The sequence below is a fragment of the Canis aureus genome, chromosome 36 (genome assembly GCF_053574225.1).
Source record: "Canis aureus isolate CA01 chromosome 36, VMU_Caureus_v.1.0, whole genome shotgun sequence".
Classification (NCBI taxonomy): Eukaryota; Metazoa; Chordata; class Mammalia; order Carnivora; family Canidae; genus Canis; species Canis aureus.
Genome location: NC_135646.1, coordinates 13,136,596 through 13,151,901, shown reverse-complemented (window position 1 = coordinate 13,151,901; position 15,306 = coordinate 13,136,596). Strand labels below are relative to the sequence as shown.

At 40.0% G+C, this 15,306-nt stretch overlaps 1 protein-coding gene across 14 annotated transcripts in view; it reads left to right on the top strand.

Annotated features, from left to right (window-relative positions):
* The window catches only part of UNC80 (unc-80 subunit of NALCN channel complex), a 215,487-nt gene that overhangs the window by 156,087 nt on the left and 44,094 nt on the right, over positions 1 to 15,306 (top strand). For all 14 annotated transcript variants that reach the window (XM_077885391.1, XM_077885394.1, XM_077885390.1 and 11 more), the window contains 8 exons: positions 923 to 1,017; positions 2,433 to 2,522; positions 3,239 to 3,340; positions 5,529 to 5,709; positions 7,212 to 7,480; positions 9,304 to 9,438; positions 10,944 to 11,082; positions 12,130 to 12,226. In XM_077885391.1, coding sequence (XP_077741517.1) covers positions 923 to 1,017; positions 2,433 to 2,522; positions 3,239 to 3,340; positions 5,529 to 5,709; positions 7,212 to 7,480; positions 9,304 to 9,438; positions 10,944 to 11,082; positions 12,130 to 12,226 — 1,108 coding nt within the window. The remainder of the gene's footprint in view (positions 1 to 922; positions 1,018 to 2,432; positions 2,523 to 3,238; positions 3,341 to 5,528; positions 5,710 to 7,211; positions 7,481 to 9,303; positions 9,439 to 10,943; positions 11,083 to 12,129; positions 12,227 to 15,306) is intronic.

Genomic DNA, 15,306 nt, shown 5'->3' with positions numbered 1-15,306 from the left:
CTGCCATTTATTATTTGTACAGTTAGTATTAGCTATGAAAAAGTACATCATTTTTTTAAGCTTTCTTTATTCATGGGCAAAACAAGGATGTGATTCACACTGCACAATTATGAGTAGTCAATGCATTTAGGTAGATAAAATACTTGCTGTCCTACCTGACTCATAGCAAGCGTTCTGTAAGTGGAAGTTGTGTATTTATATATTCAATAGGTTATCCAACAAAGTGAGCAGTTTTTATTATAGCAAAGCAATTCTTGTTGTCATTCTTAGACTGAGAAACGGCTCATTAAAAATCAAGGTATATCATAATGTTCACAAGGACTTATAATTAATGAATGAAGTAGAGTAAGTACTAACTCCCTAGCCAAGCAGAATCCTGAAACTATAAATTTAACTTGCGTTCCAGGTCCTTGTCATGATTTTGCTGATATCTGTTTATATTTTCTTAACCATCACTGCATGATTATTTCTTTAAAATACAGGGATAGATTACTTGTTGCAATGCTTAAGGTTTGAATTCTGACTTTTCTGCTAAATAAATGTGTCTCTAAGTTACTTACAAGTTCTTACTTCTAAGAGTCTGTTTTCTTCATTTTCCCATTTGTAGAATGAAAAATAATAATAGCCCTACCATAAGGTTGCTGTGAGATTTAACAATGATTATGCATGTAAAATACATATAAAAGTATTGGGAACTCCATAAATGGTAGCTTTTTGTTATTTAATTGGTAAAAAAATATTTAAAACATGCATTTTAACTATAAAAAAGTGATATTAGTACAATACACAAATCACCTTAAGTACTCACTGAAAGTAACCATCATAATAAGAAAAACATCAGCCTATTGATCATATTTTCGTATTTTGTGCCTTAAATAAAAGTTTCCCTAGAGTAGAGTTATGATTTGTTTGGCTTCTCTAGGTACCAAAACCTTGGTAGTTCATGGACAGAATGAGTGTGATATCCCAACCCAGTTACCAGTCCATGAAGACACTCAGTTCGAAGCCCTGCTAAAGGTAGGAATGGCTTTCAACAGAAATGATTTTTTAATGCACAATGTCTATGGCCATCTCACTGATCATACCATTTAGAATTAAATGGTATTTTCCTATCTTCAAATCAATGTGTGCATTGATTCACCTCTTGTAGAATTTGCTCCACTATTGAATACTTCCCTGTTTTCTTGTATCATCTCCCCCACACCTACCAACATTCTAGCTCTGCATTGAGGTAGGCAAATGCATGCAGATTCTCTCTTAGCTGAAGCAGCAGCCTGATACCATAGTGTGTACTAACTCCTCTTGGAATGCTGTTGATTCCTGCTTATTAGGAACACCCTGGTATGACTTAGGGATAGTTCTGGAGGTGCCCTGGGATTACACACTGAGGGAGCTAGGGCAGGTCTCTGTCAGCTGATGATCCTGCCAGGATTCTTCTGGCACCTAGTTGCTCAGTGTATAGTCTGACTTCCACCAACAGAAATGAGTGGAGAAGCAGAAAATATATACCTTAGAATAAAACAGGTGAGTCAAGAAAGTATCTTTAATGGTTATGGTGGTTGTGCACGTTGGAAGAAAGGCAATCCATAGTTACACGTGCCTATAAGGTTTTTAAGGTAAACTAATAAGTGAAGTACTACAGTGATTCCCCATCTATCTGGATTCCAAACTTTTGGTAATCTGATTTCCTGGAACACAACTCCAGGCCCAGACGTAAGCAGGAAAGGCCTCTGAAAAATTCAGTTTTACCAAACGTGTATATCTTATTTCAGTACCAAGTGTCTCCTTCAACCCTCACCCAGATATCTCCAGAGAATTTCTAAGGCCTAATGAAGCAGATGTCAACAACCATCACTTTTCCCTGCTCACACTGAATGCTAGAGAGGCAGGAAGGCAGAGTAAGTCCAAACCCTGGTTCTACCACAACCAGCGTGACCTAAACGGAACGTATCCTCTCTAGGCTCAGATTCTCTTTTACCAGTACTGGGGTCCTAGTGCAGGTTGTACAAGTTATCTACTTGCAAGGCATTGAACTTCGAATACAGTATGTAATAATTCTTCAGTGTGTTGTAACTTGTGTTATTTTTAATGATATTCCTAACATGCTTTCTTCCCGACATTGAGACCAGTAGATGCCACTGTGCCTCCACAGTTCACTCCTCAGTCTGAATTTATAACTGTACATCTTTTAGCACTTTGAGAGCAGATGGCTTATATTACATTACCAGTCTTTATTATATCATTCTTTGGGCAACTGTGTATCCAAACCCAATGCATAGCTGTTATCTATATAGATACTACAAAAAGTATATGATATATAATCCTTATAAGCCGCTACCGTGTTTTTATGATATTTGTATCTTCCAGCTTACTACCTGGCACATAATATGTTCTCCATAAACATTTATTGACACTTATTGTTATTGTTCTAGGAGTGTCTGGAGTTTTTTAATATCCCAGAATCTCAGTCAACCCATTATTTTCTCATGGATAAAAGATGGAATCTTATCCACTACAATAAGGTGAGACTGGGCAGTGACAAGCTCATGTTGAGTTGTGTTGGAAACTTGTCATGCCTTTCCTGAATGTTGCTGTCACTCAAGGAGGCATTGTTGTTCAGAGGTTAGGAGTGTGGCCACTTAGGTGACACCACCTTACTGTCATGTCAGTGTAGCTTTGGACTCACCACTGTACCTTTGTACCCTTCGTTTCCCTTGTCCGTAAAATGAAGAGGATAATAGTATCTACTATAAGTAGCAACAATTAAAGGAGATAAGGCAAGTAAAGCACTCATTACTATTACATCCTGATGAAAAAGTAAGTTGCCCATATAATAATTATGTGCGTCTATTTGGAATTTTAGTGTCCTTGTTGTTCCTCTTCTTATTGTGTTGAGCATGACCACGGTGACCTGACTTAATGACCAAAGGGCATCTCAAAAAGATCATTGACCTCATTTGACAATGATGACCTTCTTCTATTATTATTATTATTAAATTGCTTTTGGCTCCTTTGCTCCTGATATAGCAGCCTAGTGTTTAGAAAGGATGCTAAGGCTAGGTAGTTTGATGCTTTCTTGAGGAGGCGGCTTACCTTCCCTGGGATTTTATAGAATTGGAGAGCATAAAGTGATAAAACATTTGAAAATATATAAATTTCATTTGACATTTGGGTAAAAAGGAGATGAGAGTAAAAGTTTAATCATCTGAACTCTTTTCTTTGTGTAACCCCACCACAGACCTATGTTCGGGATATTTATCCTTTCCGGAGGTCAGTATCTCCACAGCTGAACCTTGTACACATGCATCCGGAGAAAGGACAGGAGCTCATTCAGAAACAGGTGCCTGACCACTTCTGTTTAATTATATGGTTTTGTCAAATCATTGGGATAGATGATCACGGAGTGTGTTGCCAACCCTGAGATTCTTATTCTGATATGGTCCTTTCTAGAGAGAGTGGTTGGATAGGACCTTGGTCAATAGTTCTCCAAAACAGTGTGTTAATTTTCATAAATTGGATCATAATGCAAAGATATTAAGGAACACTCACTTGGATTAATGTTATGGCAAATTGGGCATAACCACTAGAAATCTTCAAATTTGTTTACCTACTCGTTTCCAGGTTTTTTCATATTTTTGTAAAACAGGATTGGAAGTACACATAATGTAGCTATTAGAAGGTTGCCACAGAGGTTTACACTGGTTGGGGAGAATAAAATACAAGGGACCAATGTATTATGCCTGGAAAAACACTGAACTAAGGTGCAAAGACTTGGACACAGTCCTAGCTCTGCCACTGACTGGTCACCTGACCTTAAGCATGTTACTAACTTCCCTTAAAACAGGAGGAGATATAATCCAGCAGTTATACTTACATTTAAGATTGAGGAATGGAATAAGGAAATTCATTATTTTGTATACAAAATATAGCTATAATTTATGATTCTAATAATGATACAGTTTTAATATGATCTCTGTGTTACATTCATTTATTTTTTAAGATTGTTTGTTTGTTTGTTTGTTTGAAAGAGATAGCACACAAGCATGCAAGCACGGAGAGGGGCAGAGGGGGAGGGAGAGAATCTCAAGAAGACTCCATGTCAAACATAGAGGCCAATGGGGGGCTCAATCCCACCACCCTGAGATCATGGCCTGAGCTCAAACCAAGAATCAGATGCTTAATCAACTCAGCCACCCAGGTGCCCCTATTTTTTTTTATTTATTTTATTTTATTTATTCATGAGAGACACAGAGAGAGAGAGGCAGAGACACAGGCAGAGGGAGAAGCAGGCTCCATACAGGAAGCCCGATGTGGGACTTGATCCCAGGACTCCAGGATCATGCCCTGGGCCGAAGGCAGGTGCTAAACTGCTGAGCCACCCAGGGATCCCCAGGTGCCCCTATTTTTAATAAAATATCTGAAAAAGAATTCCAGGATAATTTATCATTTTGGTTTTTCTGCACGTATCAAGAAGGTTAATTTAACATCAAACTATTCAAAAATACCCTTATGAAATGAATGAGAATGGCATAGAATTAGACCACTTAAGTAATTAAAAACATAGTTAGCATTAACTACCTAAATTACGTTTGAAAGAAGGAAAATAATGCAAGTGTTACAATGTGTGAGGTGTCAGGTCTTAAGTATACATAACTATAAGGTCTTAAGTATATATAATTCCTAAAATAATTGCCTCCAAATTATCCCAGCCCCTGATTTTGGCAGCAAAAGACTTAAAACCATAATCAACAATAGCACTTCACTAGTATGTTGTTTTTTTAAGTTTACGAACATATTTTTAAAAATTGCATAAAATGGAGCTCTTGTTCTATGCACACTCCCAAGTTGGAAGCTTAAGATTTCTCAGTTCTGGAGGGAGATAGAAATATGCAAGCGTGTGGTTCTGGCCCTGGAATTTCCTCCACAGCTTCCGACTGCTAATAGACCTCCTCCTCCCACCTCCTGCCCACCAATCGTCAACAGGAAAGGAACAAAGAGAATCCTGTCCATGCCATCCAGGTCCCATCAGCTCTTGTCTCAAGATAGGTTCTTCCTGGATCCCATTTCAGCCTCCTTTTTTTTTTTTTTTTTTTTTTTTTTTTTTTAAGAAAAACTCAGAACAGCTTAAGGCATCAGTGGAAATGGGAGAGGTCCTTGGAACCAACTGACTGGCTCCTGTGGGAAAAGGTCTTCCATGTTATGACATCCAAACAAATGGGCTCTATTGAATATGGAACCATTCCTGACAATGCTTGCCTTGTGCTCCTCCAGCCTGCAAGCCCATCAGAAACACTTCCTTCTGTGGAGCAGGAGGACACAGGAAGTGAGAGTCAATCAAGCGTTGTTTGCTCCTTCTGTGTGGCAAAGGAAAAAAGAAAACATTTCTCCCTTAATTCAACACCCTCCCCCCCTTAATTTTGTATCAGTCCCATTTGCCATTAAAGATTTTACTTCAATTTCTTTGCTCCTCTTAATTTCAGAGTTGCTAATTCTACTTTTCCTCTGCTCCTGCTTTTCTTTGCTGCTAGGTGTTCTCTCGGAAGCTGGAGGAAGTCGGGCGGGTTTTGTTTCTCATCTCCCTGACGCAGAAGATCCCCACAGCCCACAAACAGTCCCATGTCTCCATGCTCCAGGAAGACCTCCTCCGACTACCCTCCTTCCCCCGAAGTGCTATTGACGCTGAATTTTCACTCTTCAGTGATCCACAAGGTGTCAAGTAAAAAAAAAAGTCATTTCTTTTCTTGGGCTTCCTATGCCCTCATTTTGTGCCCCGCTGGAGAGCATCTTAACCCGCACACCGTTCTCTAAGCAGGTGCTTCTCAGCCCTGCGTGCATCAGGATCACCTGCAGCACTTGATAAAACACAGGTTGCTGGGCTCCACCCTCCTGAGTTTCTGATTCAGTAGCTCTGGAACGGAGCCCACCGGGAACTGGAATTTGAGCAAGTTCCCAGGTGATGCTGATGCTGCTCTTGCAGGGATCAAACTGAGACCACTGCTCTGAATGAATCAGAAGCAGCTGAAGGAAGTCGTGTGGTATTAGGGGAGTCCTTGACTAGGTGAGGAACAGGTGTTCATATGAAGTTCAGGAGGCAAAACTCATCTACAGGCATCAGGACAGTGGTTGCTTCTGGGTTGTGGGGTGAATTTCCTGTAAAGGAGCTGAGGGACCTTTCTGAGGTGGTGAAAATGGTCTACATGTTGATTGGTGCATTGGTTACTGGACTGTGTATTTTTGTCAAAACTCACCGAACTCCGCATTTGAGATCAGTTCATGGTTTACTCTATCCCAGTCACACCTGAATCAAGAGAGAGACAGCCAGAAAGAGGCTCACTTTGAAACCTTGCCCTGTTGATTAATTATTAATTTGGGATATTTAGTTAGCTTCCAATGTTCAATGTCTTCTTCACCCAGAAGCTCAGGGCAGATAGAAAGAGCTCTAGTCTGTCCAGGAGTTAAAAGATCTAGAACCAGTCCCAGCCCTGCTATTTTCTTTCTGTGTGTGTGTGTGTTTTTTTTAATATTATTTATTCATGGGATCCCTGGGTGGCGCAGCGGTTTGGCGCCTGCCTTTGGCCCAGGGTGCGATCCTGGAGACCCGGGATCGAATCCCACATCAGGCTCCCGGTGCATGGAGCCTGCTTCTCCCTCTGCCTATGTCTCTGCCTCTCTCTCTCTCTCTCTCTCTCTCTCTCTCTCTCTGTGACTATCATAAATAAATAAAAATTTAAAAAAATTTTTAAAAAAATATTATTTATTCATGAGAGACACAGAGAGACATAGGCAGAGGAAGAAGCCGGCTCCCTGAAGGGAGCCCGATGTGGGACTTGATCCCAGAACCCCAGGATCACGCCCTGAGCCAAAGGCAGACACTCAACCACTGAGCCAGCCAGCACCCCTGCCATTTACTTTCTGAAACAACTTATTTTTTTTCTCAAAGCCACAACTTATTCAGTAGCAACACGCTGCAAATGCCAGCCCTGTCTTGCCTACAGAGTTGAATGAAAAAGGTGATGATGGAAGTCCTTTGAGAACGAGGGAGCGTGATACCAATGCCAGGACTGTGTGCTGGAAGCATTTCAGCAGTACATCTTCAATCCCAGAATTGGAACAAATGGGAAACAGCAGTGCCCTCCGGGTTTGATGGCCCTCCCACGCCGACAGGATTGGTGTGTGGCTAATTCTGTCTCTGCTGTTTCATGTTCTCACAGCTGGCAAGGAGCTGTTTGGCCTCGACACTCTTCAGAAAAGCTTGTGGATCCAGCTCCTGGAGGAGATGTTCCTGGGCATGCCGAGCGAGTTTCCCTGGGGAGATGAGATCATGCTCTTCCTCAACGTTTTTAATGGGGCTCTGATCCTCCACCCAGAAGACAGTGCCCTGCTCAGACAGTATGCGGCCACCGTCATCAACAGCGCCGTGCACTTCAACCACCTTTTCTCTCTCAGTGGCTACCAGTGGATTCTCCCCACCATGCTGCAGGTGCTGTGCCCCTACCCTCCTAACCAGAAGATTAACTGCCCATCAAGCAGGTCAACAAAACCTGCACTAAAACTTTTTGGTGGTGGGATTATCTTCTTTTGTGGCAGCAGAAGGCATCAGATGGAATCTCCCCAGAAATTTCCAAAAGGTCTCAGTATCCCATTCTATTCTGAGACCTCCCAGACCCAGAATATGCTTCCCCATTTCTTCTCGCCCTTCTTTGAGTGGTTCTCAAAGCGTGGCTGTTGGACCAGCAGCATCCGCACCACCTGGGAGTTTGTTAGAAATACACATTCTTGGGCCCCACCCCAGACCTACTTAATCGGAAACTGTGGGGTCAGAGCCCATTCTGGATTCTTACAAGAACACCAGGTGGTTCTGATGCCCTAGAAGTTTGGGGATCACTGCTCTGCCCTCTATTGAAATGTATGGCAAGTGTTCTGCTGATGTTTCTTCTGAAAGGTTTTCTGATCTCTGAACAGAGATTCCCATTGGCATTAAATTTGCTATGCTGAGATTGGAGGAGGTGACTTCAGCAGGAACAGTTTCCCTGTACTCATGTCTAATGTATACCTGGCTACACTTAGGAGTAGTTCCGACTGAGCCTAGGGGCTCATCCTGTCCTCTCCTTTATGGAGGTTTTAATAAAAATGATAAAAGTAACATATGCTTGTGCAAAGTGCAGTTCAGTCTACAGGGGCAAGAAATGTTCTTTAATATCAGGTTTCTCCTATTTTTAAATAGTTTGGATCTTCTCTATTTTTATAACTTTTTTTTACTGATTACCAAAAATGAATGCTCGTTATAAAATTCAGAAGCTAAAATTTCAAGAAGAAAACAAAGATCACTTATAATCCTCTTTCCTAGATAACCATTTATTTATACTTCTTGAAAATCCTGGCACTCTATCGTACCTTTTCTTTTTTAAACCAAAGTTGGATCATACCGCATATTCAAGTTTGTTACCTACTTTTCTCACATCGCACTAAGAATATCATGGGCATTTTCTCATGTAGCTACATTTTGTGCTAGAGCATCTTTCTAATAACTGCATAATATTCTGTTGTATATACCATGCAACCTGCCCCAATTTATGAATAATTACAGTTGTTCAAAATTTTCACTTTTATAAACCAAATTGCAGTCAGAGTTCTTGTATATCCATCTTTGTACATTTGTCCGATTCTTTTTTTTAAAGATTTTATTTATTTATTCATGATAGAGAGAGAGAGAGAGAGAGAGAGAGAGAGGCAGAGACACAGGCAGAGGGAGAAGCAGGCTCCATGCAGGGAGCCCGACGTGGGATTCGATCCTGGGTCTCCAGGATCGCGCCCTGGGCCAAAGGCAGGCGCCAAACCACTGTGCCACCCAGGGATCCCCATTTGTCCAATTCTTGAGATAAATTCCTAGTGACAAAGTCCCTGGGGAAAAAAAGTATATTTGTGTATATTACCAAATTTCTCACAAGAGAGATTATACTGTTTTTATACTCCCATCTACTAGTTTATTAAATTAACCATTTCCCTACATGCATCCCATGGCCTATGAGGTGTTTTGTTTTGTTTTTTTTAAAGAGAGAGGTTGAGACTGTGAGGATCAGGGTGGGGTGGGTTGTGGGCAGAGGAAGAGGGAGAGAATCTTAAGCAGGCTCTACGCTCAGCATAGAGCGCAACTGAGGCCCATCTCAGACCTTGAGATCATGACCTGAGCCAAAATCAAGAGTCAGACGCTTAACCGACTAAACCACCCAGGTGTCCCTCCATAGCTGAGTTTTAAAAGCAAACGCAACTTTGATATGCTGACTGTGTGGTGTCTTTCCACAGGTATACTCCGATTACGAAAGCAATCCCCAGTTGCGTCAAGCCATCGAATTTGCGTGCCATCAGTTCTACATTCTACACCGGAAGCCATTTGTGCTTCAACTGTTTGCTAGCGTGGCCCCTCTCCTGGAGTTTCCTGTAAGTACACTCGGTGGAAACAAATGTAGACCAACCCAATGACAAAAAACAAAGGCTCCCTAGTGAGAGTCTGCTATGGCAAGGCAGTTAGCCGCCATCACTTGTGTCTTGGCAAAGACTCACAGGCAGACAGAGGATGAAGAACATTTTACGGTGGAGAAAAGGGAAGACTTCAATCAGCTATGCCCTGATTGGAGGCCGTTGGTGCGGGGGAGCTGTGAGCAGGCTCACTAGAAGTGGGGCACCCTATGTAATTGGTTAGGGGTACATATTTGCTTTACTCTGATTGGTCGTCTTGGAAGCAGGGACAAGGGTTAGGGAAGCTGTCTGTTTTAATCAAGTCCTGGCCATCTGGGGGCCAATGGTTAAAGGGGTTATTATTTGGTTTTCACTCTAGAGCTAGTAGTCTGACTTCCTACTAACCTGACTGCATGGCAGACTGGCTTCCTGGGCTAGTTACCATGGACAAGGGGTTGGTTTCCTGGGCAGGTTATTACAGGTTCTGGATCAGCCTTCTATTTTTATATATCACCTGCTCATTTGTATTGTCCATTTGTATAATCAGTGCCTCAGCTCTCTTTCTTCAGCCAGTGGGATACGAATATCATGAATTATTTCTCTTCATTTTTCTTCAACCTTCATCTCTGCCTGTAGGATATAAATAGAACAACTCCCCAGCTTTTTATACTCAATTAATAAAAAGGAAGAGTGATTCTCATTCCTTTGTATCACTGTCTAGCGCTTACCCTACTTTATTTTTATTTCTCTTCAGAGTGTTTATATCATATCACATTCCATAAGTGGATTTGTTCCACTAATATGTATCTCTACTATACCCCAAAAAAGAATTTCAAGCTCCATTAAAGCAAGACCTTTGTCTGTTTTTCTGTTTGCTTTTGGTTTGTTTTTAGTTGTTTTATTTGTATGTCTTTTTTGGGTTTGTTTGGTTATAGCCTCAGTGTACAGAGCTGTGCTTGGCACATAGTAGGAATTGAAGAGGGATTTGTTGTTTTAACAAATCAGAGCCATTTTAAATAGATTTGAGAGGCAGGCAACTCCATTTTGGAGTTACATTATCAAACAAGACCTGAAAATGCCCAGAGTTGTTAAAATAAGCATCTGTTTCTCCAGACGTATTTGAAGTATTCAACTCATACATTATGGAAAGTTCTTTTGGGAATGCTGAGTCCTTCCATCTCAGACCAAGAGAAACATTTATGTGAATTGTTCTGGCAGTCTACCTATTGCTGTATTTTTAGGTATTTTCACAAATGTCTCTTTGTCTCTTTTTCACAAATGTCAAACATTTAATAGATCCCTTGAAAGTCAGGTGTTCCATTCCAAAATCAGAGGGCAGCGTTGCCGGATGTGTGATTGCGTGAGCTGAATTTCAGATCAATATAATAGTTACCAGTGGTGATGTTTATGAAATTTGAACTCCTGATCAAACCACATTATTGCTGAGGTGGGAATCAATAAAACTAAAATAGCCTTTCTTTATGCAGGATGCTGCCAATAATGGGCCCAGCAAAGGTGTGTCAGCTCAGTGTCTGTTTGACCTGCTACAGTCCCTGGAGGGAGAGACCACTGACATATTAGACATCCTAGAGCTGGTCAAAGCTGAGAAGCCTCTTAAGTCATTAGGTAAAAACAAAATTTGCCCTGTCCTTCTTTTTCCCTTTTTGTTTTTGTTTTTAATAATTCTATATTAAATATTTTTACCTAAATCAAAATAAAAACATGGAAAAGTGCTTTAAATTGAATGAGTACATTTCCTATGTCCTGTTTTTCCTAAATTTCTTGAAAATCCTGGGGATGCCTGGATGGTTAAGTGTCCAACTCTTGGTTTCAGCTCAGGTCATGGACCTCAGAGTCTTGGGATCAAGCCCCATAGTGGGCTCTGTGCTTAGCACAGTCTGCTTGTCACTCTCCCTCTGCTCCTCCCCCCATTCCCACACACACTCTCTCTTTTTTTTCTCTCTCTCTCAAATAAATAAATAAAATCTTTTTAAAAAATTTAAGAATTCTTGAAAATCTTAAAGCGTAAGGAATTCTCTACTATGAAAACTGTATTGGGATCCCTGGGTGGCGCAGTGGTTTAGCGCTTGCCTTTGGCCCAGGGCGCGATCCTGGAGACCCAGAATCGAGTCCCACGTCGGGCTCCCAGTGCATGGAGCCTGTGTCTCTGCCTCTCTCTCTCTCTGTGTGACTATCATAAATAAACTAAAAAAAAAAAAAAAAAGAAAAGAAAACTGTATTAAACTGGTGCTTCATTCTGCACTGCTCTAGTACCACAGTGTTCAGAAAATTAAGTTTTCCTGGGCAATTCTAGGTGAATAACTCTCTAAAATGGTCTTTTATTATCATGGAATGTGTAGAACTAGAGGTAATTCAAAGATAAAGTCTCATGTCCTAGACATCTACATACCCTTTGATATCCACTAGGAGGTCAGACTTTTTTTCCTAAACTACCTCCCAGAAAGCACTTTTATTTTTTTATCTGATTACTCAAAAGTAGGAAACAGAATTTCAGTCCCTTTAGATGAATAAATTATTAATGCTCACAGTTTAGGAGTAAAGCCTGATGAAGAATGGCAATAAAATATAACTAGAATTTTAAGAGTGCTAATTTCTTCTTTATTTCTGGAGGAATCCACTCTGACTTTGTACCTTGACCTTCTGTCCCTTCAGATTTCTGCTATGGAAACGAAGACCTGACATTCTCTATAAGTGAGGCCATTAAGCTCTGTGTTACTGTGGTGGCATATGCTCCTGAGTCGTTCAGAAGGTAATGCAGCCCTTTATTCTGGGCCTTGTGATTTGTAAATACGGCAAAGGAATAAAAAATGAATATAAACATTATGTTTGCTGATGTAATCCTGTAATATTCTGGCAAATGTGTTTTCAATAACTACACTTAGGAAACTTGTCATAGCATAGGTTCTGGAAAATGTAGTACGTCTTCATTCATTTAAACTTCCCTAAAATTTGGAATTTATTTGTGCAGCAGCTAAGACGTTTAGTCTTGTTTGGAAAATATCGTCATGACATGTAATACAAATTAATAGAAAACAAAATTCCAGAGAAGACATTTAAACTATTGAAGAAAATGCTTTTCAAGGAGCAATAAGAACTCCTTTCACACAAAGAGCAAGATATGAATCTTGCCTGTCATTTTGCCAAGTGTAAGGAATCCAAAGGATTCACATGGAAAGTGTCATCCCAACTCCAGGACATTGGCTCTGGTCTGATTTTTGTAGTGATATGCAAAATGAAAATCAGTCTCATCTTGCTGTTAAAATAGATCTTTTTAAAGACAGAGACAATGATTCAAATGAATCATGGATGTTATGTAGTTATCCTTAAAAATAATAGAGTTACATTCCTTTAAGTGTTTCCCAATGCTGCCTTAATCAGCCCAATGGCCCTCCTCCCCAGTTATATCAATATTAGGGAATCTCTCCCTCTCAACTTCTCAATCTACTTTGACCTTTTCTTGTAATATCTAACTCATAAACAAAATCTCATGTTATATGCTATCATATTTTTGGTATAAAGCTCAAGTTTGAAACAGGACCATTATGAAAATTCAATGTGGAGGAAAGAAGTCCTACTCTGTTGGCAAGCTCTGGGAAGAAGGAAAGAACTGGGTTGATTTTGCCAGTGTATCTTTATCAGTTTGCTTCTCAGGTTAGTCTTTCCTTCTTCCCTAGAACAGAATGTATAAAGGGGCAAAGGGGGACGAGGATTCATATTAATTGAACTCTTTGTACACGAAGAATGAGTAGGAAATAGCCATTCCCCTAGGAGTCCCAGCTTTTTTCGTGTTAACCCTGGGGATTAAACATTATGATAGTGGTCAACCAGAAGGTGGCTATGACCCTCAAGAGAGCAAATCTGCAGTCTATAATGGTGGTCCTGCTCCCACTTTCCTTGGGTCCTTCTATAGTACCACAGCTCCATAAAAGGCTTGAGAATAGAATGAAAACCTGTGCTAAATTAATTCCAAGCCCACTCTATTCCTGGGTGTAAAAATACTCCCTATTTTATTTTCCATTCCAAGTGTGTACATTGTTAATAGGTGTATCAGAGGATCTGCAGTGAGATGAAGTGAATGAGACCCTGCAATAATAAAAGGTATAAGGATTCTAACATAGAAAACCCCCAGATTTAACTAAAAATTATTTCCCATTATCAAATTTCTGGAAAGACATGAAATCCTCTCTCAAGTAAAATTCAAAAACTCTGAAATCAAAAGAAATTAGAGTTCACAATCAAATTCTCTTGTCACTGTAAGTAACAGGCCAAAGTCCAATATTGCTATGTTAATTGAAAATTAAATAATTATCCTCCCTAGTCCCCTATTCTGTTCTTTAGGGATTCTTAAATTTCTGAGTAGAATCAGGATCTCTTAAACAGTTGTTCCCTGGGATATCTCTCAAGGAATAAGTATAATTCTTACAACACTTCAACATTGGTAACACCAAGTCCCTATTGTACTTAAATTTTTTAAGTAAATGTATTTTATTTAAATATAACTTTTATACATAAAAGTTTTTAAAAGTCATAATGTTATAGTTTTACCTCTATACCTGGTGCTTCATTATATATTATATATATTATATATTATAGTTTCACCAACATTCCATAAAGTTAACCCATCTGTACAACTACCACTCATATAGAAAAATCAGAGGAGCCACTATCTTACATCACAAATCATCTTTGCCTATTTCTAAACTCTATTCAAGTGAAATAATATAGTATGTTTCAATGTTCAACTTTTTTTTTTAATTTTTTATTTATTTTTTTTATTTATGATAGTCACAGAGAGAGAGAGAGAGGGGCAGAGACACAGGCAGAGGGAGAAGCAGGCTCCATGCACTGGGAGCCCGTTGTGGGATTCGATCCCGGGTCTCCAGGATCGTGCCCTGGGCCAAAGGCAGGCGCCAAACCGCTGCGCCACCCAGGGATCCCTCAATGTTCAACTTTTGTTATTCAATATTATTTCGTTAGCTTCATCCATATAATTGTATGTGACCACAGTTTGCTCTTCATTCATCTGGAATATTTCATGTAATGTCTGTGCCACAATTGATTTCTCATTGACAGACATTTGTATTATATCACATTTGAAGCTATTAAATAATCCTGCAGTGAAAATTTTTGTATACATCTTTGTGAGCACATATGTCTATATTTCTGTAGGTGGCAATGCTATGGTAGGTCATGGAATATGTGTATATTTTGTGTTAGTAGATCCTACTGGTTTTCCAAAATGGCTGTGTCAATTTCCATTCCCACCAGCAGTGTATGATCATTCCAGTACACCATTGACTCATCAGCACTTGATACTCAGTCTTTATTTTAGCTATTTCGTTGGGTTCTAGTGATATTTTGTGGTGGTTTTAGTCTTCATTTCCCTCTTACCAACTGAAAGGTTTGGAAGTTTTCCAGATGTTTAATGAAACTCAGATATCCACTTTTGCAAAGTGTCTATTGAAGTCTTCCACCCATTTTTTTTTCAAAGATTCCATTTATTTATTCATGAGAGTCACAGAGAGAGAGAAAGAGAGCAGAGAGAGACACAGGCAGAAGGAGAATCAGGCTTCATGCAGGGAGCCTGACGCGGGATTCCAGGATCACGCCCTGGGCTGAAGGCAGGTGCTAAACCACTGAGCCACCTAGGGATTCCCCTTACACCCATTTTTAAATGAGATTATCAGTATTTTTTTATTTGATATATAGAATTTGTCTAAGGAGTCTGACATAAGTACTTTTAGCTTATATGTACTGGGGTGCTGGTAAACATTTAATAGCCAGTTCTCTGGGGGAAGAGTCCCTCATGTAGCATTGCTAATTGGTCAA